The following is a 27929-nucleotide window of genomic DNA, read 5'->3' as shown; positions in this document are numbered from 1 at the left end:
GGAGCATAAAGACAGAACTTTATTTCACTCAGCCACAGAGGGATAAAATGGCATTCTTCTCTAATTAAATTCTACCCCATCTTCTCGTCCTTCCACGCAGGGCTGCTGACAGAGGTTGTCGGGGCTATTGTGCCAACTGCGGAGATTCTGCCGGTAAATTGACCTCACCCTGAGGTGCTGGCTCTGCCCCTGCCTCTTGAGGTTGGCCCTTGTACTCGCAGAACCTTACATGCCTCTGTAAGTATAGTAAAACTCTGTTAACAATCTGAGGGTATCATTCAAAGAGAGGAAGATGAAGCCACTAATTGACAAGATGAGACCTTTTTCTGAGATCATTGGTTCTTTATTTGCAAGTATAGATAATATTTGGAATGAAATAAAAACTCAGCGGCTCAAATGCAACCAGTAAGTTGAAGAAACAGTGACATGCATCCACAGGTGAGTGTAGGTGTATAAAGCCCTATTTCCCTAGGCGAAAGCACAGCAGGGGTTGTGAAAGACATGCCTCCCTCACATGATCAGTAAATTAAAGATAATCATATTATTCTTGTCTGCAAAAGCCCATATACTTCAATGTTACAGCAAAAGAAAATGCAACTATAAAGGCTAGGAAGAATTTCTCATAAAATTTCTGAAAATTTGCATCACATCTCATGATATCCCCTTATCAATTATTAAAAAAAGATTTCCTCAAGCAGGCCAGCCTTTGTGTTACTTCTGCTTTCCATCCTTATCATTAAACTCAGAGCTATTGGACAGCAAGGATTACTCAGTCTAACGCTGGCAACATACAAACAAACAGAAAACTCCTATTTGAAAGCCCTATTGCAAAGCGTAGTTAATGAGTAAACAAATTACTGACTCACAAGAAACACTCTCAGCCAGAAAAAGAATTATCAGAATAGCTTTGTCACATGGGAGTAACTGTTTGAGATTACTAGCCCATTTTGGAAACAGAAAGTCAGTTTATTTTCTCTGTCTTCCCTTTGGCCCATCTGTCTTTCTCTTTTGTTCCTCTTTGACCTCTGGAGGTTTTTATTATTATTTTTTCTCCATTAAGAAGTTCAGCGTTCAGTCTCTTAACTTCCCTTATTGCCACATATGGACCAGATGTTACAGTTTATTCAAAATGTCAAGAATCTTTGTATGAAAATTGATGGTGTAGGTTTTAAGGTACACATTCATTATCAGAAAAGCAGCTGCAGTAGGCCACAAGTATATTAGTTTGTCCATTTTCTGTGCTAGTTAAGAAAACTTGGGAGGAAACCTCAGAAAGGAGTTAGAATTCTGCACACAGTTTTATGTCATCCATAGAGATTGATGGTGTTCCCATGGGGAGTCTCACCATTTATTTCTCTCTAGGCTGTTCTGAATGTTCATGGTTTTTGTTGTATTATATGAGGATCTTTGGACAATGGGGACAGGGGTTGATGAGATGTTAAAGAAATACCCCTGGCTGCCTAAATTAAGAAAGAGCATCAAAGAGATCGAAATCATGAGACTCTTTCATTTCCACAGTTGGATTCACTCCATTAACTGGCTTCCAGGGGCGACCAGGACATTTGGGGGAAGTTGTTTCTGGAAAATCCGAAATCAATTTAAATGCAAGGCTCTCTGGCTCTATCTGGATGTCAGGGATCCAGTCATCATCACTCTGTGTGGGAGGTGGTAGTGTATTAGGCATCACAGTGGCAATGAGATCTGAGTCCTGAAAGTCAGGAAAGGTAACTGCTACACCTGGCTGGGCTAGGGAAGGGAGAGGTGTTGTCTTTTCTGTCTTCTCTTGCATCTGTGCAGAGGATGTAGTGCTATCTTCATAAGGACTTGCCAAATAGTGTGTTCTCCAATCATCATGCTTTCCATTGTTTTTTCCTTTGTTTTTATGTTTTCCAGGGCCATGACTATGCTTATGTCCATGGCCAAGACCATGTTGCTTTTGATGTCCGTGGCCAAGATGGTGACCCTTACGGTGCCCATGGCCTTGGACATGCTCATGTTTATGGCCAAGGCCAAGGCTGTGTAATTTTATTTGCTTTCCATGGTCCTGGCCATGCCCATAAGTGGGTCCTTGTTCTTTTCCTGAATCCTGCTCTTCATCTTGTACAGGTGACATGGCAGAGTAGGGTAGACTTACAGTTGTTTTTTCTTCAGTTTTCATCACTTGTACCGATCGGAAAGGTGAAAAACCCGGAGGCCTTTTCATGAGTGAGGTCTAAACAGGAAATATTAAGATGAATGCATTACTGTGAAAATCACACTATCAAAGAAGAAAGAAGGGATGGGGGCCTGACAATGCTATCTCAGTTTATGATGGGGAATGTCTTTGCCTGATTTTAAGTGCTATATACATTAATATTCCATAAAGGATAAAAATGAATAATTTTTTCCTCTTTTGATTGATTTTATAATTTAGAGATATTGATTCTTCTTCCTAATAATACTCTAAAATAGAGTTTTTAATCAGGAAAAACTGGATGGTTAACTACATAATCTCTAGGGTACCCTCTAAGCCTATGGTTCCATAAGCCATGGCACATTATTTATTAATTGATACTATTTCTATTAGCACATTACTGCTTTTAATCCAAAAAGACCTTAACTGACTTTAAGAATGGAATAGATAAGCAGCATATATCCATAATCACTCCGTTGAATTGAAACACATTAGGATATATATGTTCACAAGCTTGAAACACAGCCTTTGTATAATGTTTGTATTAGACTATATACATACCTACATATGGCAAAAACCTAAATGCAGAACAAAGGGAGCAGAGCCAACTTGCATTGAAGCTATGGCTTTGTGGGTTATTTCTACCTACACACTTACCTGTGAGAACGTGGTGGTTGGAGGCAGTGTTTGGTGATTCAAAGAGCATGGTCTTTGAGGTCAAACAAGTCACAGCCTACTAGTTACCAGCATGATGGTGAGCAGAGCAGGCTCTGATTTGACCTAGATTTGTGTCTGAGCACCACTAGCTTCACTTCCCTTGTGTGTAAAATAGGAATAATAAAATCACCTGCCTCATAGAGTTGTCAGGAGAAAAATATGTGTCAAGTCCTCAGTACAGTGTCTGAGATGGAGGAAGCACTTGATAAAGTTATTATCCTCTTTAGGACTTTAGCATCTTTGTAATTTTTCATGTCTAAATCTTGAAAGTGGGGAAAGTACTACTTACCTCCCAGGGTTCTTTTAAGAAGTAAAAAAATGATGCAAATTAATGCTTCTCAAACTTGCATATGGGTATGATTTCCCTGGGGACTGTGTTAAAATATAGCTTTTGATTCAGGAAATGTAGAGTGGGGTATGCGACCTGCATTTTTCCCAAGCTCCTTGGATGTGCTTCCCTAAGAGAACCTGTGGACTCACGGGATACTAACCGTGTCTGAGAAGTGATTAATGGGACAGCTGCTCTCCCTTTCTAGCCATGAGAAGAGAGATCAGCATAGAAATGTGAGTGTTCTCCCCATTTTAAAAAGATAGTCCTCCAATTCATGTAAATAGTGATTCATTTTCAACCTCCAAATATGATTTTTCAGAATGAGCATAACTTGAAATGGCAACCCACTCCAGTGTTCTTGCCTGGAGAATCCCAGGGACAGGGGAGCCTGGTGGGCTGCCGTCTATGGGGTCGCACAGAGTCGGACATGACTAAAGCAACTTAGCAGCAGCAGCACCCCAAACCAACTGCAATTAGAATCATACCTGTCCAAGTGACTGACAGTTGACAGTAGGGTAAATTTTTTCCTCCCAAGGCACCACATAAACATCAGCATCACAGTTTAGAATTAGCTATCCATGAAAATCGAAGCCAAAAGAGAAAACAGTGTTATTCATGGGATACATAAATAAGCATAAAACATCATACAGATTTCCAGGGAATCAGTAAGACAGCTGTATTATACTCACACCATGTCTATTGATCTCACAACTCTTGGTCAGCTCTTTATTACTTCCCTTAGAACATGTGGTTTCCCTTGCTATGAACACAATAGAATACTTTGTTCCAGCTACCACCTGGAAAATGAATTAGCACAAAATAGGAGCTTAATTAATGCTGTGTAATAAATCATACATTTTATCATAAGGGCTTTTAGGAGAGAATCTTGACATTTTAATTATGTACTGAACAAATGAGTTACCCTCAAAAAGTACAAATATTTGACAACAAAACTTTGTATGCACGTTAAAATATTTGGCAATTGGGCTTATTTCCTTTTTTAAATGGAAAAAGAAAACCATGCAATCATTTTTATTTTTATATTTTCCTTAGTTTTATTGTTCAGCAACTGCAAGATTCACCAGCAATTCAAAGGCTCAAGTCATAATATGTACAATCTAAGACGAGTAGGAAGAAAACTTAAATATTTCCTTTAAACACACCTTTTTGTTCTACGAAAGCTTGAATCAGAGAAATACTGAGTTAGTACTGCTATAGGAATTATGTGGATTAAATTATGTGATTAGGAAAGTTCTTTGGATTTCTAGCTTGCTTCTCCGAGGTGGTTTTTTTTTTTTTTTTTTTTTTTTTTTTTTTTAGTATTAAGAGACTATTTTAAGCTCTAGCAAGTTTTAATCATTATATAATACTATCTGCTGTTAACATTTGTGGCTCAATTTTTTTCTTTTTGGTCTAGAATACATGTATTTCATTTACTTCAAAAGTAAAAGTCATTGTGTGGTTTTTTTCCAATACACTGACTTCAACAAAATCCCAAGTACAGTTTTTTCAAAAAGGCTTACAGCCTTTACATACTTGAAAAATATACTTTATAAAATGTTTTAAAATTATATAGATAAATTTAAAAGGTAGTTAACGTGGCCCAATTTTCAGACTAAGTTATTCAGCATTTCATTCTAGGATTTTTTTTTTTTTTTTTAATATTTATTTATTTACTTGACTGCACCAGGTCTGAGTTGCCACATGTAGGATCTTCAATCTTTGTTGTGGTATGTGGGATCCTTTTAGTTGTGGCATGTGGGATCTTTAGTTGCACACACAAACTCTTAGTTGAGGCATGTGAGATCTAATTCCCTAAGCAGGGATCGAACTCAGGCACCCTGCATTGGGAGCGTGTAGTCTTAGCCACTGGACCACCAAGGAAGTCCCTCATTCTAGGATTTAAAATGTGTGTGTGCACCAAGGAAAACAGATGTGAAAGAGACACGTGAACCTCAGTGTTCATCTCAGCACTGTTTATAATAGCCAGGACATGGAAGCAACCTAGATGCCCACCAGCAGACGAATGGATAAGGAAGATGTGGTACATATACACTATGGAATATTTCTCAGCCACTAAAAAGAATACATTTGAATCAGTTCTAATGAGATGGATGAAACTGGAGCCCATTATACAGAGTGAAGTAAGCCAGAAAGATAAAGACCAATACACTATACTAACGCATATATATGGAATTTAAAAAGATGGTAATGATAACCCTATATGCAAAACAGAAAAAGAGACACAGATGTACAGAACAGACTTTGGGACTCTGTTGGAGAAGGCGAGGGTGGGATGTTCAGAAAGAACAGCATTGAAACAAGTATACTATCAAGGGTGAAACAGATCACCAGCCCAGGTTGGATGCATGGACAAGTGCTCAGGGCTGGTGCACTGGGAAGACCCAGAGGGATGGGATGGAGAGGGAGGTGGGAGGGGGGGATCGGGATGGGGAACACATGTAAATCCATGGCTGATTCATGTCAATGTATGGCAAAAACCACTACAAAAATAAAAAAATTTAAAAAAAAGTGTGTGTGCATAATATTATATAGTTATCGAAAAGAATATATTATACATACCTGTTTCCTAGAAGGTTGACCATTATTGAAAAAATAAAGTTACAGAGTGATAGTATAATTCCATAACGTAACAGTCTTCCCTTTCTCTTTGTGTTTTTTTGAAAAGCATGGAGGAATTACAATGGGAGGAGGATGAAGAGAGCAGAGTCACAGAAAGAGCTAAGTTACTCCTCTACCTTTTCTGGCATCATTTTCTAGGTAAGCAAAGTAAAATTTTTAAGACAATTTTGATAACTTGTAAAACTCAAGATGTGTATAAGCTGGGCAGGGAAGTCCAAAAAGTGTTTTAGAGTGTATACATTGGTGATCATGAATTTTGTTGCTTAATTTGAGAGTATACTTTAATCCAGTTTTCTGACATTGTTGTTGTTAAGTAGTCACTCAGTTGTGTCCAGTTTCATTGAAACCGCATGGACTATAGCCCACAAGGCTCCTCTGTCCATGGGATTTCCCAGGCAAGAATACTGGGGTGGGTTACCATTTCCTTCTCCAGGGGATCTTCCTGACCCAGGAATTGAACCCCAGTCTCCTGCATTGCAGGTGGATTCTTTACCTCTGAGCCACAGTTGATTAATATGATGTTGCCTAGGAAAGTTGACAATATATGACAAAAAACACAGCTGTTGGCTCAATTCTATTCAGGGTCCACAGAGGAGGAATAAAGTAGACCTAGTAATATCTTGTGTTTAAGAACCTCAAAATCGCATCTATATTGCTGTTCTTATCAGAGGTGTTCCCTGCTTAAGTCCATCCTGTCCAAGTTTTGTTTTTAAAGTACAGAATACTACTTAGTAATGTAAGTTCCAAATGCCTAAGACATTTAAACTAAATAAGCTAGAAAGGTACAAAAAACATTAATCAGTTCTTAGGATGATGAGGCTTTTCATAGGTGAAAAGCAGAGGAAAGAACCTAAAGAAGGGGAAAATGTGGAAATTTGACTAGACAAAAATGAAAACTGATTCTCGAATGTCACAGTGAATAAAGTAAAGGTAAACTGGGAAAAATATGATGTAGGGTCAATATTCTTATACACAGAAAGTCCAACACTAAAGAAATGAACCAAGGACATAACCAACTCTTTTGGAGAAGTTAAAAAGATCATTACTCCAGAACAAGTTGACTTTCATTAACAATCAAGGATATGCACATTTAAAAAGCTATATACAACATCATGTTTAACCTTGCATCTTGTCAAGGATAAAAAACAGAGATGACACCTGGCCAGGTGTGGGAAACATGCAATCTCAGTCACTGCTGGTAGTATTCGAATAGGTCAAGTCAAGACCATCAGCCAGTGCCTTACATCCACATGGTGTGAAGGTACATTGATATAATTGCAAATCATTTGGTGATCTGTCAATTTGCATCATAAATCTCAGACATCTACATATTCCTTGACCTTTCTAGGACTTCTTGTCAAAGGAAAATTCCTGAATGTGCACCCACAGATCCTTGAAGTGTACTTATCTGAGCAGAGGCAGGGAAGAACATTAACAGCAGCCGTGGGGATAGGGCAAAATGAACAGCATGTGACAGAAATCACAACCGTTCACATGAGAAAACAAAGGATTTAAGAAATGTTTGGTATCTGAAGTATGAAACCAACCTGGAATGGACATGTTCCCAAATAGGACTAAACATGCAAAGCCAAGGCAAGAATAAAATTATAAAACAAATTAGCAATTTGGCAAATGGGTCACTAAGAGACTGGCTATTGCAAATTCATTATGGTAAGCTGATTTCCAATAAATCAGCTGCTTCCACTAGGGCTGCCTTGAGTGACCAAATTGCTCTCTTTAAATGCAAAAATAAGTAAAGAGTAACCTCTTAAAAGTAAATTTGAAATTCTCACAATATTCCAGATTACTTTAACAAGTAAAGGGATGTAGCTTATTCTATTGTGGTTTTCCTTGTACCCTTAGCATAAACACATCCATTCTAGTATGTTGACTAAATTATAGAAAGAACTGGGACTACCAAGAGGACTAGATATACACACTTGAGAATGAGTGGTTCTCTCCTGACAGCAACTTTTTGACATGCATTATGTGGTGGAGTACTGGACTGTCCCTGCATCTGTAAGAATAAGGGAATTTTACAGAAAAACAGAGCAAGAAGAAAAGCTGACAAAGACAAGAGCAGCATGAATTGGTACTCCTTTCAAGTAAGCCTAACATAGCTTATGTGCTAGTGAAATCAGGGAGAGGATATGGCATCCAGAAATAAGTGTGTGAGTAGGAGAGAAATCATAGTGTCAGTTTTGATTTATTTTAATACGGTTGGTTTAGGTCTTCCTCCACCCCAGCATATAAAACTAATACAGGAAATAAGGAAGATTACAATCAACAGCCCTCTGTGACATCACCTAAATGCTATGAATAATCTGAGACATTTCTTTCCAGTATTTTTTTCTGTACTTTTTAATAATATGATCGAGAACAGAATGTTTATTCAATTTTATGGCCCCCCTTTTCACTGCATAGTATAACACAAGCATTTTCTACATCAAGAACTCCTCACAAAGATTTAAAATTGCTGCTTAATACTCCATTGTAAGGATATGCTGGACACAATTTGATCATTTCTATATTATTGATCATTTTGAGAGTTTACCATTTTATTTTTTGCTTTTATAGTTAAAGCTGCAATGAATATTATTGTATTTAAAGAATTTTTCTATTTTATATTTCTAGAAATTCAATTACTGAGCCAGAATTATGAACTTTTAAAGTGAGATTTTCTTTGTAGACTATAAAGATCATGTTTTGTGTGTGTTAATCACTTAGTCGTGTCTGACTTTTTGCCACCCCATGGACTGTAGCCCGCCAGGCTCCTCTGTTCATGGAATTCTCCAGGCAAGAATACTAGAGTGGGTTGCCATTCCCTTCTCCAGGGGATTTTTCCCAACCCAGGGATTGAACCTAGGTCTCCAGCATTGCAGGCAGATCCTTTATCTTCTCAGCCATCAGGGAAGCCTATGAAAATCATGTTTGTTTGCTATAATAGTTTTTTCCCTTTGGTCATGTTGCGCAGCTTGTGGGATCTTAGTTCCCTGACCAGGGTTTGAACCATGCCCTCAGTAGTGACAGTGTGAAGTCCTAACCACTAGACTGCCAGGGAATTCCCAGTTTGGCTCCTTTTTGATGACTTTTCTTTAGCTTGTATTTGGGGAAGCCAGTTTTCAGGTCCCATAATAGGAATCTGTCCATAAATACATTGGTCACATGCTATTGGAGTTGGAAGGGATTTGAGCTTTTCTGATCCAGCCACAAAGGTTTCATGAGTCTGAATAACTGCCCAGGGTCACCCAGGATGTGAGTGGCAGATGCTGTTGCAGAGCTAGGCCCTCTGACCTCCAAACAAGGATACTCCTTAACCTCTATGACAGGCATGGAAGGAGAGATGAATTCCTAGAGGGTACACTTGTAGAGGGGAATGGCACCCCAGGCAGGGGAAAAATGACATGGAGATGAGCATGCAAAGAAAGTCTGGGCAATGACTGGCTGATGTAGTGGAGCCCAAGGCACTGAGTGATGTTATAATGAGAGATGGATCTAGAAAGGCAAAGGATAAGTCTTGCTTTTCCTAGCTCTCAATTTTCTTAATTATACAAGTTGCTAGTACTTATATGGCACTTTAGATTTTGAGAAGTGACTGATATGTTATTTTTTTGACCCTTCCTATAGTCATTTATGGGCTTCCCTTGTAGCTCAGTCGGTAAAGAATCTGCCTGCAGTGCAGGAGACCTGGGTTCAATCCCTGGGTTGGGAAGATCCCCTGGAGAAGGAAATGGCAACCCACTCCAGTATCCTTGCCTGGAAAATCTCATGGACAGAGGAGCCTGGTGGGCTGTAGTCCATGGGGTCGCAAAGAGTCGGGCATGACTGAGCGACTAACACTTACTATAGTCCTTTATGGCTAGAAAACGGAGACAGTGCTTTAAATGACTTGTCCAAGATCACACATCAAACATGCTGTGAGGTTGGGACTTGAAATTCAAGTCTATCAAATCCCATTTGTCAGGTGCACTGTTTCCCAATCCAGAGCCAAGATCAGTGGTAAAATTGGTAAACAATTTGCATTAGACTATCACTATAATTTACAGACCTGTACTGTTGCTTTTTTCACAGTGTCAATCTTGAAATAGAAGGTTCCATTATTCTCTGCATTAAGCTTTGCGATGGAATGGTTCAGAGGCTCCTCCAGTTCTGGGCTGTCAACAGGTATAGGTTGGGGGCAGCCAGCACAAAGCCTGATGGGTGGTTGTACAAAATCCTCCCCTGAAAGAGGCAGGTTTTATGTCAGTGTATGCCCTGAAGGGGCAATCTAGCCTAGTACCTTTTCCACGTGTGATCCAGCGTCCACTGACAGAGGGCCACGTGGCAGCCCAAGATCCAGCAGTGGAGGTTGTCTATCAGACCTCCAACTGACTGTCTCTCCTCCTCTTTTCCTCAAGTGTGTTTAGGGAAACTTTCAATCAGAAGGTGACTCAATCAATATGCTGCCCTTTTCTTAAGTCTTTGCATTTTTGATGGAAACTGTAAAAAGCAATGCTTAATGTAAAGGAATGATTTTCTAGTGGGAAAATTTTAAATCCTATGACTCTGGTGAGCAGGAAACTTCAGTAATGCTTCATATTGTGCAATGTACACAGCTATCTTCCAAGTATGAGAAAAGCCAACCCTTGGTATAAGAATGTTCAAGATGAGTCCAGATGTTCAAGCTGGATTTAGAAAAGGCAGAGGAACCAAAGATCAAATTGCCAACATCCGTTGGATCATCGAAAAAGCAAGAGAGTTCCAGAAAAACATCTACTTCTTCTTTATTGACTATGCCAAAGACTTTGACTGTGTGGATCACAACCAACTGTGGAAGATTCTTCAAGAGGTGGGAATACCAGACCACCTGACCTGCCTCCTGAGAAATCTGTGTGCAGGTCAAGCAGCGAACAGTTAGAAATGGACATGGAAAAACAGACTGGTTCCAAATCAGGAAAGGAGTACATCAAGGTTGTATATTGTCACCCTGCTTATTTAACTTAAATGCAGAGTACATCATAGAAATGCTGGGCTGGAGGAAGCACAAGCTGGAATCAAGATTGCCGGGAGAAATATCAATAACCTCAGATATGCAGATGACACCACCATTATGGCAGAAAGTGAATAAGAACTAAAGAGCCTCTTGATGAAAGTGAAAGAGGAAAAAAAAAAAAGGAAGTGAAAGAGGAGAGTGAAAAAGTTGGCTTAAAACTCAACATTCAGAAAACTTAAGATCATGGCATCCAGTCCCATCACTTCATGGCAAATAGATGGGGAAATAGTGGAAACTGTGACAGATTTTATTTTTGGGGGCTCCAAAATCACTGCAGATGGTATGGCAGCCATGAAATTAAAAGACACTTGCTCCTTGGAAGAAAAGTTATGGCCAACCTAGACAGCATATTAAAAAGCAGAGACATTACTTTGCCAACAAAGGCCCATCTAGTTAAAGGTATGGTTTTTCTGCTAGTCATGTATGGATGTGAGAGTTGGGCTATAAAGAAAGCTGAGCACCAAAGAATTGATGCTTTTGAACTGTGGTGTTGGAGAAGACTCTTGAGAATCTCTTGGACTGCAAGGAGATCCAACTAGCCCATCCTAAAGGAAATCAGTCCTGAATATTCATTAGAAGGACTGATGCTGAAGCTGAAACTCCAATACTTTGGCCACCTGATGCAAAGAACTGACTCATTTGAAAAGACCCTGATGCTGGGAAAGATTGAGGGTGGGAGGAGAAGGGGACGACAGAAGATGAGATGGTTAGATGGCATCACTGACACTGTGGACATGAATTTGAGTAAGCTCCGGGAGTTGGTGATGGACAGGGAAGCCTGGCATGCTGCAGTCCATGGGGTCTCAGAGAGTCCGACATGCCTGAGCGGACTGGTATAAGAAATACTAACTTGACCTTAAACGTGCACTATCACCCTTTCCGCATGTTATAACATGGAAAGGAAAAAACCTTTAATTGAAAGGATCTTATTCTGAGTAGTTAAAAATGAGATACAGCTTCCCCAGTTCACAATATCTGATGCAGAGACAGCTGGTGTAACGAGAAAGACCAGCTGACGTAATCAAAGGGCAGCTTTGCCCAGAAAACAGAAATTTTTCCTTCTGTCACCGTATTCTCTTTGGCCACTTGCTGAACAGTCTCAGGTGAACCTGCTGTAGCACAGCGGGGCAGGGATGGGACCCAGTGTTCCTAGTAAGGTCTGCGGGTCATGTAGACTTTATCATGGGAACCAAAGCACAATATCTATGGAAAGACCTAGCCAGTTGTCTGGGACCAACATGAATACCAACACGTATTATCCCTTACCTGGATAAAGGTCACATTTCTGCAAGAAGGAAGCAATTCTTAGCTGGGGATCCACATGTGCTTTATCTGTACATTCACCAATATCCTGTTTTTTAAAAAATCATATAAGAACATGTAAATCCATGGCTGATTCATGTCAATGTATGGCAAAAACCACTACAATACTGTAATTAGCCTCCAACTAATAAAAATAAATGAAAAAAAAATTTTTAAAGCATATAAGAGCATATATTAAAAATGTTTTTAAGAATCTTTAAATGACTAGTAAAATTAAAAATAGGATGTTGACTCTGCAAATTATTGTATAGAGAAAAACAAAGCAAAACATAGTCTATATTCAAAAGACGGAAAAAGAAACAATGCAAAAGTAGTACCACCACCGACAAATACACACACCCAAACACGCAGAGACATGAAATAAGATGACAAGAATACCTAATGTAGAAATAGTAACTATACAAGTGAGTGGGTAACATTTTCTCTTAGCAAGACAAAGACTTTCAGATTAAGTTAAAACCAAAGTCAAGGTACTCCATCTTCAAGAATAATAGCATATAATAAAAAACATAATGAAAGATTAAACATAATGGAGAGGGACTTCCATGGTGGTCTAGTCATTAAGTTCCCATGCTTCCACTCCAGGAGGCATGGGTTTGATTCCTGGTTGGGGAACTAAGATCCTACAGGCTGGGTAGCACAACCAAAAAATAAAAAAATTCAAAAAATTTTAATGGAGTAAAATAAACAGAAAGGATAAGCAAAGCCACATGAAGCAAGTGTTAAGTCATTCAGTCATGTCTGACTCTTTGTGATCCCATGGACTGTAGCCTGCCAGACTCCTCTGTCCATGGGATTCTCCAGGCAAGAATACTGAAGTGGGTTGCCATTTCCTACTCCAGGGGATATTCCTGACCCAGGGATGGAATCTGTGTCTCCTGTGTCTCCTGCATTGGCAGGCAGATTCTTTACCAACTGCATCACCAGCCAAAACATAGAAATAGCTTTATTCTAAAAGATGTTTGGTGAGGTATTAATCATAATAAAAACAGAAACAACATATTTTGTTGCTTTTGAACACAGGACCAAAAATAGGAAAGTAATTTAAAAAGCAATCTATGGTATCGTCACTAGGATATTAAAAGTTATTTAAAAAGAAGTTTATCAAGAGTTTTAAAGACATAGAAAAAAAATGTAGCATGTAAAGTAATTACAACTAATAAAACACACACACACAAAACGGTCAAAATTGGCCATATTCCCCACCAAAAAAAGACAAGAAGGAAATACACTCAGATAACTTTGAGTGGTTGGAAATATGATATAACATTATTTTTTCCCTTTGTTTTCTTAGTGTCTTGAAGATTCCTATAAATGTATATTTCCAACAAAAGAACACACATGAATATAATAAATGTCATGTTTTTTAAAGGTATAGGAAATACCACACTTACAATACCTCAATTTTGGATGGGGAGAAGTATACTGGAGGTAACTCAAAAGTTCTCAGTATCACCAGCACCTTTGGTCTACCTGAGAAACTTTTGATCATCTGACCCCAGACCAATTAAATCAGAAGGTCTGGGGGAATGGTTTGGGAATAGGTGTTTTTTAAAGCTAGGCTAGTGATTCTAAGGTGTAACATGACTGAGAACTGCTTAGGAAACTCCTTAAATCTTTGCTTTTCAAATTTTAACGTGCAGATGAATTGCCTGAGAATCTTGTTACGGATAATATGCAGATTCTCATTCAGTAGATGTAGGTGGACTTGAGATTCTACTTTTCTAAGATGCTCCCTGGCGTTGCTGATGCTGCTGGTCTTTGGACCACACTTTGAATAGCAAGGCCTTCAATCTTACCAACTGTGGGCAAAATAATTCATTTGCATTTTATGTTCTTTAATTACTGTAATAACTCTGTGAGATAGATACTATTATTCGTCACGATTTTACAGATGAAGAAGTGAAAGCTTAGGACAATTACACCAAAATCTGACTGGCTTTGTTACCTCAACCAGCCTTTGCATTTCTGTGTTGCAAAGCAAAAACTTACCTGGGGCTTTTATAAACAGATGCAGCAAGATTAAAGCTAGATAACATTTAGGCCTATATAACCTCAATTTGAAGCTAAGCATAAAAAACAGAAGATATTATAGATGCTTAAAAGGCCAGATTCAATTAAAACTGACAAAGTTACACAGTGACTAGAACCTATGATTTTAGAGGGTTTCTCTCTCTCTTTTTTAATTATTTTTAAAAATTCTGGTAAAATATATATACAATTTGCCATCTTAACCATTTTAAAAATAATTTATTTATTTTTGGCTGTACTTGGACCTTTGCTGATGTACGGGCTCTTCTCTAGTTGCAGCGAGTGGGGCTACTCTCTGGTTGCTGTCCGGGCTTCTCACTGCAGTGGCTTCTCTCATTGCAGAGTACAGGCTTTAGGGTGCTTGGGCTTCAACAATTACAATCCTGGGCTCTAGAACACAGGGTCAGTATTTGGGGCACACCAGCTTAGCTGCTCTGCAGCATGTGGGGTATTCCCTGGTCAGGGATTGAACCCATGTCTCCTGCATTAGCAGGCAGATTCTTTACCACTGAGCCACCAGGGACGCTCCTTAACCATTTTTAAGTGTATAATTCAGGGACATTTTACAGGGTTGTGCAATCATCCCTACTATCTATTTCTAATAGTTCTTATCACCTAGAAAGACTAGGCGAACAGACTTGCAGCCTCCCCTTGCTTAAAGCACAGCCTTCTGCTAAAGTGCATATACCCCTGGGAAGGACCTCATGCCTGATCATCTTAACATACATTAATTCCTGCCACCTTGAGATGCTCTCTTTTAACATAATTTTGGTTCAGTAATAAGTAATCAGTAATCATCCTAGAAAGGGTCACTAAGGGAGAGAGACTCAGGATGTACTTATTAAAGAGAAAAGTAGGGGAGGGAGGGTGAGAAAACAAGCAGAGACAGTTGGAAGTATTGTCCTGGGTAGAGTTCAGAAGCCTTGTAAGGCTGTTGAGCACACAGAAGGAAAAGATAGGAAAGCGTGAAGACATGAAAAGACAGACTTGACTGTGGCATCATTTTGTCTCAGGCTATTGCTAGTCCCTGGATACATCTGTAGATGCTTATTGCCAGATGTGTAGACTCTGACCACTAGGTAAGCAGCTTGACAGGTGACATGAGTTTCAGATTCTCAATGGGACATGAAAGGGAACTGTTGAATGTCATCTAAAATTTTAGTGATTGAGTCTTCCTGGACAGCTGAGTTCCCACACCTGTAAATACTGGACACAAAAGGCTAAGAACTTTATAATTAGATTTTTTGCCTACTTACACCATGTGAAAGGGACTTGCAGTCTGGAGTTAAGAATGGAAATTTCTCCTTGGAACAATTAGTTTGTGCAATTGAGTAAGTAATTTCATAGTTCCATCCAGCCACCACCTGAAACAATTTTGGATTGAATATTTAAAGGTCAGTTTAAACATTATTCACAGTGTTAGAAGGAGCTTAGAATAATATCTGGCATTTGGTAAGTGTTCAAAAATACAAGCTATTATTATTACTAGGCAAAAATCATTACCAAATTAATATTGAGCACTTTATGATGCTCACACCCTTCAACACAACACACACATACACACATACAGCTACACATCTGAAAATGAAAAGCAATTTATAGATAGAGTTTTCTTAAGTAAGACCTAGCAATATTTCCTCTGTGGACAGCAGGAAAAAAAATGATCTGTTAAATTTTGTAAAATATTAATAATGCTTTTCTAGGTGGATAAAGAAAACTTGGGAGCTGGAGTGGCTTTAACCAGTAGGTCCTTAGGCTCCCAGACTGCCAGGCAGTAAGATTTCTCCTGCTTTATCTGAAGTGGGTCCCACCCTGATAGCCGGATATGAACAGAACCAAGCAGAGCTTGCATCTTGTATGAAGGCAAGCTCCAGAAGGTCAACTAAAGGTCAATTAAAAGCAAGGAATGCTACTGACCAAAGTGAGTCCTCCAAAATTAGAGGCTGAAATTCAAGGGGCTCAGTCAACTGTCAGTAAAGGCTTCAATGGAAAAACCAGATTTATTAATACAAGTATTTGCTCTTTTCTCTATTGAAACAGAGACTATAATTTAGAGGGTACCCAGCAACTGTGCCAACCTTTTTAGGTACATTTTAGTATTGGGGGGTCATGTTTGCCTCATGACAGCTAGGTGATGATAGAGTCTTTTTAAAATCCTAAGGCCAGAATGATTTTTTTTTCCACCAATGACTTTTCCATTTCACAGCACAAGCAGAGCTGACCACCCATTCATTAAAAACAAATCTCCCAGGAAGGAAGTCTGATTAGCTTCCTTTCCCCTCTTTACACACTGCAGCATCCAAATCACTGTGCCTGTAGAGAAAGCTTTTGTTCTCCCGAGCTGGTCATATGAGAACACGGAAGAGTTCCTCACCACCACCTGTGGAATCATGTTGTCCTCTGGCCAAAGATTTATTTTAGATAATGAAATTCTAAACCTTAAAGGTCTAACACATTTTAGCAATACTATGGCAAGAGAAAAATTAAAGAACAGACCTGTCTTTGGGCTCTTTTTACTTCTTTCAGATCAAAGAGGTGGGAATGACTGGTGTTTTTGTTAAAATGTTGGATGGCATGTCTCAGAACAGGCTCCAAGTCGGGGCTCCTGGTAGATATGGGGTGCACGCAGCCAAGGCAGTCATACTGCGCTGTCACCACGGGGCCCTCAGCTTGACAAAGAGTAGGCAAAAGGGCAGCGTTAAGGAGCGAAACCTACATTCACATACATTGCCCTGAATAAGTCAGATAACTCATCAATAAAAAGCCTTGATAACAAACTTTCCAGTAAACCCTAGTAAGCACTAGAAAAAAGAGAACACAAGTCTGCTTTTGAGTCAGAGAAGGCCCACCATCCACTTAGGAACATCTTGTATGCATTCTGTTGTGCATGGTTATTTAAAATTTAAAGTCACTTAAAATTACAGGAGTGATACACGAATCTATCCTCATAAAAATCAAAACATTACAGATGTATTTTAAGTTACTTTTCAGTGTTAATGAAAGCCCCTTGAAGCTAGACTCAGGGTGTAATACATTCTGTATCCTTTCTACTGAACAAATATGTATTTCACACCTACTATAACATGTCCTGTGCTGAGCCTGGCTGTGTGGATACATAAATTCATGAGTAATATTCACTGCCATGAAGGAGTTGGACAAAGTCAAGGGGAAGAGATAGAACTGGAGATGGATGATTTCAGTATAATTCAGCAAGAATTTGGAAAGGCAGGAGCCCAAGAACTTGGAAAGGCAGGGAAGACTTTTCTGAGGAAAAGAGGCTAAGCTAAGAAGGGTGAAGAGCAGTCAAGGTAAACCTCACAACCCGAGGTGTGAGGCCTGAGGAGAAGGGACAAATGGGTCTGGATGCAGCAGGATGAGGCAGGGACAGAGGTGTGGGACACGGTGTACACACATCTTATCAGTTTGTAGCGGGAGACAGGGAGGGGTGATTTGAGGTCTGAGCAGTCAGTAGGGAAGCAGGGAAGCAGGGGCTTCCCTGGTAGCTCAGCTGGTAAAGAATCCTCCTGCAGTGCAGGAGACCTCGCTTCGATTCCTGGGTCGGGAAGATTCCCCTGGAGATGGGATAGGCTTTCCATTCCTGTATTCTTGGGCTTCCCTAGTGTCTTGTAGCTCAGACGGCAAAGAATCCGCCTGCAATGCTAGAGACCTGGGTTCCACAGAGTTGGATACGACTGAGCACAGAACTCAGCAATCAGTAGAGAGGCCTCTGTTGTGCAGCCTGATCTGTGCTCTGTAGGCATGGATTCCTAACTATCTTCCTGGGTCACCCTCTCCTTTGACGACCCTGACGTAAGCTATGGCGCCCTCTCCTGGAAGATGCACATACCCACAACTTTGTCCGCTCAGCTGGGGGCCTTTCCTAGACCTTCGGAAGTGAATTAAGAATGGGATGCAAGCCCTTAGGGCTTCCCTGAGGGCTCAGTATTCTTGCTTGGAGAATTCCATGGACAGAGGAGCCTGGCGGGCTACAGTTCATGGGGTCGCAAAGAGCTGGACACAACAGAGCGACTTAACGACACTTTTCCTGTAAGAACGGGAAGCCACTGAACAGGTTTCAATAAAACAATGTAAAATATGTTTAAAAGGAGAGAGTTTGTATTAGATTACCAGTGTTCATAACACAGCCTTCACCCTCTGATCAGTGACAGCACACGTGGCAAAAAGGGGAAGTAATGAAGGAGTCCTGGGTCCCTTGACCCTGGGGCTCTCACTATCCAAGGATGTAAGATCCCTCAGTCAGCAGCTCAACACAACCCCCTTCGCAACTGTGTGTCAGCTTTCTTTCCATAAACATGTGTCAGGAAAAGACTTACTGGGAAATATTCATAGCTTTACCCCCTCCTTTCCTTGTAGACGTTAGACTGAATCAGGGTAATGGGCAAAGTTAAAAAAACCTAGGGGATTACATGGGAAAGATGAGAGAAATGACTGATGTGAAAACAAACAAAAAAAAGATAAATACAGAAGATGAAAAGGGGAGATGGAGAAAAGCCCAGAGGCTGGTTTGCCTGACCTCAAGGGCAGCTCCCAGCTAGGGTGGGGGAAGAGATAGAGCAAACTTCTGAGGGTGAGAAGAGCAGGGAAAGATGCAAACTCAATTTTTCTGGGTAACAGAATGATTTTCCACCCTGCCCAATTTCTAGAGAAACTTTTAAGTTAAAATAAAGTTTTAAATTTTTGAAATTCCAAAACACATCTGGCCAAAAAGGTTTCAGATAAAGCATTATGGACCTAGCAGTAATTTCTGAAGGTGTGGCAGAAAGCATTTTCTCTCATGGTATGAATGTGCTGTGCTCTGGCTAATGTTAAAATCTGCTTATAATATAGAGTTCTTAAGCTAAATAATAAAAAGCTATTCCCATCAGAAAATCTCAATGACTTGTGATTTCTGTCACAAGACTATCTTTCTTCGAATGCAGCTTCTTGCAAGAATGGCAACTCAAGGGATGCAGTTTCTGTGGGTACCCTATGGATGATTAAGGCTGAAATAGAAGAGTTACCACTACAGTGAGGGTCACCAGGGTGGCTGAAGATGCTGTCTGGAGCTCACTTGTAAGCAAAGGCCAGTTCCAGGATGGCTTTTGTGACTGACATCACCTAGATGTGTCCATCCTTCTGTACCTGGCACCTCTGCCACAAAAGGGAAGGAGCTAACAGTGGTTATCTGTTGATAAGCTGCTCCATACTTAGAATCTAAAGGAATTTCATTTATGAAGGGTCTATTCCAACCACTCTGCTAATTACTAGCTGCGGGATCTTGGGCAAGATATTTGCCTGCTGTGGGCCTTAGTTTCTTCCTCTGTGAACTGGGATATTACTATTTGAGTTATAGAGTTGTTTTGAGGGTTAGATATGTTACTGCACATGAAGTGATTAGAACTGTGGCTGGTAATAAGTGCTTAATAAATGTTAATTGTTACTACTTTTATCTTGATTATCATTAATACATTATAAAGATTACATCTTCAGATGTATCATCTAGTTTCACCCTAAAGAATGGTACAAAGTGGGAATTATTGTTATCTCCTTTCACAGGTAAGGAAAAATGAAGAAAGTGAGAGCTTTCAAAGATTCCAGGCCAGATCTGACTCAAAACCTGTGCTTTTCTCATGCTAGGATGCTACCTACAGTTGAGGCCAGTTCTGTGTCTTCTTATTCTTTCACACACACCTAATACAACGCAGCTCCTGAGGAAGAGAATCCGGATGACACCAAGGGGATGATTGGCATGAGCCTGGGCCCACCTCAGGAGTCTGCCGCTCCACCCTTCCAGCGCCCCCACAAGGCTGCAAATGGTATCGCCACTGCAGCCCTCAGGTAAAGGGTTTTTGGCACCATACCGAAAAGGTTCATTTCCCCCCAGGGCAGCACCAGCAAACACATCAGCTACCTGGAGTGATCAGGCAGGTCTGGGTAGCCACGGAGAACTTCATATTCCCTCTCTTGGCCACCGTCGCTGTGCACTCTCCTGTGGCCTATGGAAAAAAAAAGATTTATCCTAATCTTTCAGATGAAATCCACTTAGTACTATTGCTAAATATGGCTTTCCTTTTTAAAATCTTGTAAAGATTTTTTTTCCTAAGCAGAGTTTTGAGGCACAAGAATAAGTATTTTTCAGCCAAATCATTATTTTTTAAAAGTCACCAATATTCATGAGATAGAGGGGAGGCACTCTAAATGACGAGATTTTAAAGTATGAATCTTTGTTTTGAGCTCTGGAGATATTTCCTCTCCATCAAGATGCACACCATGGCTGTGAATCAGCCTGCTAAACTCCTTTTGATTAACCTCTCAATTTCAGTGTTCAAACTGCATCCAGGAAGCCAGGGTTTTGACTTTGAAGAAATGGCTCCCTGGATTATGAGGAGATTGGCTTGGTTCCTGGCAGGCAGCATCACAATCTCCCTCAATTATTATGGCCAGACCAGCAGCTGTGCTGTGCCAGGGCAGGGTAGGCATTAGGTTAAGACCCCTTGTTATTAAAACAAAATCGTTTGCATAATGTGTCTCATTTCTTCCTTCAACAACCTCATGAAGTCAATTTGATCTCCCCTTGCAAGGGAGCACACTGGTTCCAAGTGATCAGCTGGTTGAAGGTAGAGCAGGATTGGTACTCAGGACGGCTCAGGTGAAGCAGCTACACTGTCCACTCACCAGCCCCAGGTCTCAGCCAAGTATTGATCTGTTGCCTCTCTGGGGCCTGGCCCACATATCCCTGTTGGGCACTAGAGTCCCCTTCCTGTTGGAGGGCTTTCTCCATGTTTGACTCTGGCCTGCGGGCCTCTCTACGCCCCTTCCACCTATGTGAGAATACAGACATCAAGCATTTGACTGTTCTACACAGTTGAGGGTGTATGTGCATCCTATAAAAGCAGCCAGCAATGTTAATCATCTCCAGCACTGGTGCACAAGTCTGGCACGCTTGTCAGAGAAAAACGGAGCCTCAGGAACAGTCAACATACTCACAGCTTGTGTAGAGTCCTTGTAGTCACAGTCCTGCCAAGTTTTGTTACTTTGAAAAGGACAGTCGCCCTCCTTGATTTGGTACTTCAGGGAATAAAATATGTCAGGATTATCCTGAAAAACAGCACATGGATAGGTAGGTCTCATCTAATGGACCCAATAGCACATCATTTGAGATCTGGTACAGTTATGAACATTTGACCTCTATTTGATTCAGTTAAGGCAAAAACATTTATTAAAATATTGGGAAAATATTGAAAGTTTATAAATATTTGCTTGGAAGAATTTGTAACATACTATTTACAAATATACATATATTTAAGTTACAAAGTAGATCCATAGTATTAGCCTATTTTTGTAGAAACCAATTTATACATAAACATATGATTTTTAAAAGTCTGGAAAACTATGCAATGAAACTGTTAAATATGTGTCTTTCAGTGGTGGGAGTACAGTTCTCTTTTGCTTTTCTCTTTGAACAAACATTCCTGAATTATCTATTTTTTAAAACAAACATCTATCATTTTTACAGTTAGAAAACAAACCATATGCCTTTTTAAACTTTGAAAAAAAGTTACAGTTATCTGGATGGTGAGATTAATTATGAGTAATTTTAGTATTTTTGTTTGCATTGTTTTGCTTTCTATTTAGTCTAGCATGTCATGAAATAATAAATAAACCTTTTAAAGTTTAAAGGTGCTGAGTTAGATGAACTTCCAGATGCAAAGCTTTTCAGTTGGTAGATGAGAGTAGGGAGGCCCCAGGTGGATGGCATATGGCTTAAGCAGCCTCCCCATCTTGGAAAGGCAGAGCCAGCCCGGGATTGCAGGTCTCCTGACTCACTGGGAAGTGCTCTCTCCACAGTATTTGCATCTGGGAGGTGATGTCATCAGACAAAACCGACTCTGAGGTACCGTCCAGTTTCAGATTTTAATAAAACCTAAGTGATCATGGTATAGGCAGTGTCCACATGGCAAAGTAAAGATGAACAGTGATTCTATGGGCATTTTAGAATAAACTAGAATAAACCACATTTGCCATGGATGTCAACCAATAAAGACAATACCAATAAACTGTTGCCAGAGAACCCTAGGACTCACATGTATGCACAAGTATGTGAAACAGAAAGACTGGATTTTCAGAAAACAACAACAACAAAAAACCTCTATCCACTGGACTTTTTCCTTTCTCCTCATCATATCAAATAGCCGTTTGTTTGTTTTTTTTCCACCAAAGTAATCGATAGCTTAACTCACAGAAACACAGTGTTTTATAGTGAAATTCATTTAAATAAACTATTGAAAGATTTGTATTTCTTAAAGTCACACACGCTGTCAGGCTTTGTCTCCATCCTGGGTATATCAATCAGTGATTAAAAAAAAAAAATACTAAAAACCAGCTAGAACATGGCTGTTACCTTGATGCATTGAGCCACATTGATTTCACAATAGATATTTTGTTCAACACAGCTGGCTCCTCTTAGACAAACCTTCCCTTTCCCCAAGCATAACTGAGGTTTAATTGACAAATAAAAGTTGTCTGTACATTGTGCAATGATTACCACAAACAAGCTAATTAACACACCCATCACTTCACAGAGTTACCTTCATTTTTGTGGTGAGAACACTTAACCTTTTAAAAAATTTCCAGTAAAGCCTTAATAACTGTAATCACCGCACTGCACATTTGATCCTCAGTACCTATTCTTCTTATAACTGGACATCTGTGCCCTTTGACCAGTGTTTCCCCGTTTCCTCCACCACCCAGTTCTGGCAATCACCATTCTACTTCTGGTGTCTGTGAGATGGAATTTTTAGATTCCACACAAGTGAGATGGTATATTTCTTAGATGTACTTCTTTAAGAATGGGCTTTCCTGGTGGCTCAGTGGTAAAGAATCCAGGAGACGTGGGTTCGACCCCTGGGTCAGGAAGATTCCCCTAGAGGAGGAATTGGCAACCCACTCCAGTATTCCGTTCTGGGAAATTTCATGGACAGAGGAGACCGGCAGGCTCCATTCTGTGGGATCTCAAAAGAGTCGGACATGACTTAGCAACTAAACAACCACAAAGCTTCCCTTTCATTGTCAGTTCTCTGGTGATTGGGGTGCATGTGTGGGGGTGGGGTGGGGTTGGGGGTGAGTGGGGCCTGGGCTCCAAGTGACAGCACAAATCCCAAGTGACCTCAAGGTTAAACACAGCTCACTCACCGTTCTGGTGACCTTGGTTACGCGGTACAATACAAACTGGTTGTCAGCTTTGTTTCCACTGTTATGTTTCTTCAGAGCAGTGTCCACAGCTGTAAATACATCTTGGTCATTGCAGTCGATTTCTTGAGAGGACTCTTGGGCTAAACTTGGTAGCAGCCTGGAGCAAAGGAAAAGGATGGTGATCAATTTCATGATTTAACAGTCTCCCTTTAGGAGTTTCACCAGGAATTGGGAGCCAGCTGGGAGCCAAGACACTGATTTTTAACTAGCTTCAGCCTCTGTCTCCTCCGGGCTCTGCTCTCTCTGCCTCAGTGCTCCAGGACACTGGCTGATTCCTGCTGCCATGCACTATTTGCCCTATTCCAAAAGGACAAAGGACCCTGCTGGGTTATCCAAACAGATTTCAGGCGGAAACATTACAACACTGGGGTGGTTGATCTGCTTGTTTGCATTTGGGGAGCATGTAGGACCACAGAGCTCATTTCCCGGTGATTGCACAACTTTGTTGAACAAATCAGAGCAGACTCTCATAAAGGAGGAGGGAAAAACCCACCAGTCACCTCTGTTATTCCCGTGTGACTTTCCCAAAGCCATTTATGAAGGTCACTGCATGTGACAACAGTGCCACAGTAGGTACAATGTGCAGACACCTTATGTGAAATTTCTCTGCAGGAGAAGCAAACTTCCCGCAGTCATATTGAGGCCTGGAGAACCCATGCACCGGGACATCGCGGGTGGTGGGGGTCCCACATCGGGATATTGGTGCAACTAAATATAAAACATGGCCATCCTTTCTGTGGTCTGTGGTCAAGCCAGGCTCTCTCTCCACTCACTTGCATTAGTTCTAGAAAGGAAAAGCTCCCCGAGGGTGGAGGAGACAGAGGAGAAGCACAAGAAGAGATGAGTTGGGTGAAGCCCTGTGTCCCCAGTCCTTGCTTCTGGTTTGATGGCTGTGGGTGTCCTTCACTGCCAAGTCTCAGCCACCTGTCTGAGAAAGACCAATTATTCGGGGAAGGGTGTTTTAAGAGTAGGCTAAAGATGAGGGCTAGTCCCTAGTAGATGTTTACTCTCAAGTCTTATCCCCCTCCCCCATAAAAAAGATGTTTGATTTCTTTGTCATTGATAGGGTCTCTAGCTCAGCAATTCAGTCTCCCCAAGAGTCCTTGGAAAAGAGGAGTCAGTGTGGACTGATTGGTGGCAGAGTGGCAAGAACATGACACTTGATCCCGAACTTGAGTCCAGTCTAGCCCTGCTCCTTCATTGCTCTGTGATCCTGAGCAAGTCAGGGTCATATAACCTTTCTGAGCTTCAGTTTCCTCCTCTGTAAAATATAGAATACTATCTTCACTTGTTTTTTAAAGAAGTGAATGTTAATACATGCACAGCACCTGCTAATTAGTTCTTACAAATTATAAATACATTTAGAGTAGGATGGTTAAAAATCCATGACTTATGGAAGTGGTTTCAGGTGCATGGTGATGGTATGTGTGTGGTGTGGTGTTTAGGAAAAAAAGCTAAGGGTGAAAGAGACTTGGGTAAATTCCTAGGCTGAGAAGGAGTAGTAAAGAAGGAGACGTGGGTTTGATCCCTGGGTTGGGGAGATCCCCTGGAGAAGGAAATGGCAACTCATTCTAGTATTCCCACTTTGGAAATCTTGTGAACAGAGGAACCTGGTGGGCTATAATCCATGGGGTTGCAAATGGTCAGATATGACTCAACAACTAAGAACAAAAACACATGAGATGATGGATGTTAACTAAACTTATTATGATGATTATTGTGATTACTGTGATTATTATTCACAGTTATGTAAATCAAATCATCATGCTATACACCTAAAATTTATACAGTGATGTGTGTCAGTTATTTCTTAATAAAACTGACAAAAGAATTAAAAACACAGGACTTGGCAGTGTATGGGCATGTGTGTGTGTTCAGCCACACAGTTGTGTCCACTCTTGCAACACCATGGACTATAACCTGACAGGCACCTCTGTCCATGAGATTTTCCAGGCAAGAATACTGGCGTGGGTTACCATTTCCTCCTCAGGTGATTTTCCCAATCCACAGACAACCCATGTCTCCTGTATCTCGTCTCCTGCATTACAGGCAGATTCTTTACCATTGTGCCACCTACAGGAAATAAACAGCAAAGGATGTGACTTTGGAGGAGGTTGATCTGGATTGTAATCCCAGCCCCACAATTTACTTACTGTAAGATCCTAAAAAAGTAATTAAACTTCTTTGGGCCTCATCTTTCTTCCTTAAAAAATAGTAATCACGGAAGCCCATTCTCCTTTCCTCCTTGAGATACAGCTAGGTTTCATTTCCTGAAGCCACAGTGATGATACTGGTATTCAGTACTAGTGTTTAATAACTAGTATCATGCAAACACTGACCAAGCAGACCAGATACAACTCATCAGAAGACTCACCAGCCCCAAAGACAATTACTGGGACACCCCACTGAACGCCAGCCCTGCAGAATCACATTTCTCCATGAAGGCACGGACATAGTGCTGGCAGCTTGATTAGAGAGTGGAGAAAGGTGAAATCCAGGAAGACCAAAAAAAATAATAAAAAAAATTAAAAATACATAGCTTAATAACTCTCAGAAGCATTTGAGCTGTATTTTATAATTTATTAAGTCCTTTCACAAACATTGCTTGAATTATTAAAACAGTTTCCTGGAAAACACAGTAATGAATCCTCTCAATTCATTTCAATTAAATGTATTCATAATATGCAACCAGTTGATACAGGTAAATAAAGGAGTAAGAAAGGATTCCTACTTTAGGGATTTTACATTGTGCTAGAGGTTTGGACAATATACCATTGATTGCTTCTTTTCTAGATGTTTTTTGTTACATGTTAGCTAAAAAGTATGTGAATGTTTAACTATTGCTATAATTAGTAAATTGTGGGGCTGGGATTGGAACCAGATCAACAACCTTCAAAGTCACACTCTTTCTTATTGGTTATGTAACTATATGGGCTTCCCAGGTGGCTCAGTGGGTAAAGTGGGTATCTCCTGCAATACAGGAGATACAGGAGACATAAGTTTGATCCCTGGGTTGGGAAGATTTCTGTGGAGGAGGGCATGGCAACCCACTCCAGTATTCTTGCCTGGAGAAGCCCATGGACAGAGGAGCCTGGCAGGCTACAGTCCATGGAGTTACAAAGAGTCAGACACGACTGAAGCGACCGAGCGTGCGTCCACGCATGCACCTGTATATACAGGCAAGTCCTGTTGTAACTGGACCCTTCGGGGCCTTCCTGGGACAGAACCCCACCCCGTGCCCTCTGCCTGCCTCTTGTTTATAAAAAGTTTCAGTCTTCTAAACCTTCCCTGAGTTCCAAAGAGCAGATTCACACAATTACTAACTAGGGAAGTGAGGTAGTACAGAAACAAAGGAAAAGCAAGCCCAATATAATCTTAAACCATGACTTTTATTTTAAACTGATACCTTGATTTATGACCCCAAATTGTCCTGTGGCTTTAACCAACTGGCTTCAAGAGGGCTTAAAATATATGACACTGGGGAGGTGGAGCAAGGCGGTGCGGGGAGTCAGTTAAGAGCTGAAACTCCTGATCCATCACAGAGGCCCTGAGAAATAAAATGCCTCAACCATTGCTATTACTCTCTCCTAAAGAGAGGTTGAGGGATCACAAGACATTGATTGACTGATTTGCTTTGCAGGAACCCATAGATTAATCACAATCACCGAGAACACATCCTGTCACAAGACAGGGCCAGGGTATCTGCAACTGCTGCTGCTAAGTCGCTTCAGTCATGTCCGACTCTGTGCGACCCCAGAGACGGCAGCCCACCAGGCTTCCCCGTCCCTGGGATTCTCCAGGCAAGAACGCTGGAGTGGGTTGCCATTGCCTTCTCCAATGCATGAAAGTGAAAAGTCAAAGTGAAGTTGCTCAGTCGTGTCCGACCCCATGAACTACAACCTAACAGGCTCCTCCGTCCATGGGATTTTCCAGGCAAGAGTACTGGAGTGGGGTGCCATTGCCTTCTCCGATCTGCAACTGAGACATCCTGAAATCACAAAGATCCCTTCTCCTTTAACTTTTGTCCCTTTCAGAACCTTGTGCCCTGGTCAGTCAGCAAGATAAATAGAATTTGACACAAGTCTAGCTCTCCCATCATCCATGTTGGTGCCTCTTCAACCAATAAACCTTTCTTTGATCCAAACTCTTTTTTTTTTTTTTTTTTTGGCCTTACAGTATGTCAGGCACACAAAGTTAGGTTCAATAACACTCTGGGCAGGGGGGTGGGGGGGCAGGAGGAGGGTTGCTTTTGCTCTTTAATATTTACTTTTATTTATTTGTTTGACTCATCGAGTCTTAATTGTGGCATGCATGACCTTCTGTCTTTGCGGTATGTAGGATCTGTAGCTACAGCATGCAAACTCTTAGTTGCGGCATGTGATCTTTAGTTCCCTGACCAGGGATCGAACACGGATCACTTGCATTGG

The 27929-nt window shown here is 40.7% G+C and overlaps 1 protein-coding gene and 1 long non-coding RNA gene across 4 annotated transcripts; one reads left to right on the top strand and one right to left on the bottom strand.

Annotated features, from left to right (window-relative positions):
• KNG1 (kininogen 1) lies at positions 1-23874 on the bottom strand. Of its 2 annotated transcripts, XM_043873981.1 has the most exons (11): positions 23443-23866; positions 21238-21348; positions 20162-20246; positions 16747-16919; positions 15507-15614; positions 12163-12247; positions 9913-10085; positions 3911-4018; positions 3707-3793; positions 2135-2212; positions 1-235 (listed from the first exon to the last, which is right to left on the bottom strand). In XM_043873981.1, the coding sequence occupies exons 1-11, from the start codon at positions 23632-23634 to the stop codon at positions 125-127; spliced, it is 1311 nt and encodes a 436-aa protein (XP_043729916.1). In that variant the 5' UTR covers positions 23635-23866; the 3' UTR covers positions 1-124. The 2 variants fall into 2 exon arrangements, with proteins under 2 accessions (XP_043729916.1, XP_043729915.1); XM_043873980.1 differs by lacking the exon at positions 1-235 and having other exon boundaries at positions 319-2212; positions 23443-23874.
• LOC122675373 lies at positions 5911-27311 on the top strand. 2 transcript variants are annotated; one of them, XR_006335242.1, is made up of 3 exons: positions 5911-6002; positions 19888-20088; positions 27143-27311. It is a non-coding gene; the product is annotated as an uncharacterized LOC122675373 (long non-coding RNA). The 2 variants fall into 2 exon arrangements; XR_006335240.1 differs by lacking the exon at positions 27143-27311 and having other exon boundaries at positions 19888-21671.
• Positions 27312-27929: the final 618 nt, after the last annotated feature.

The sequence above is a fragment of the Cervus elaphus genome, chromosome 19 (assembly GCF_910594005.1).
Source record: "Cervus elaphus chromosome 19, mCerEla1.1, whole genome shotgun sequence".
Lineage (NCBI taxonomy): Eukaryota > Metazoa > Chordata > Mammalia > Artiodactyla > Cervidae > Cervus > Cervus elaphus.
Note: the sequence above shows the minus strand (reverse complement) of the source record. Positions and strands in the feature narration are given on the sequence as shown.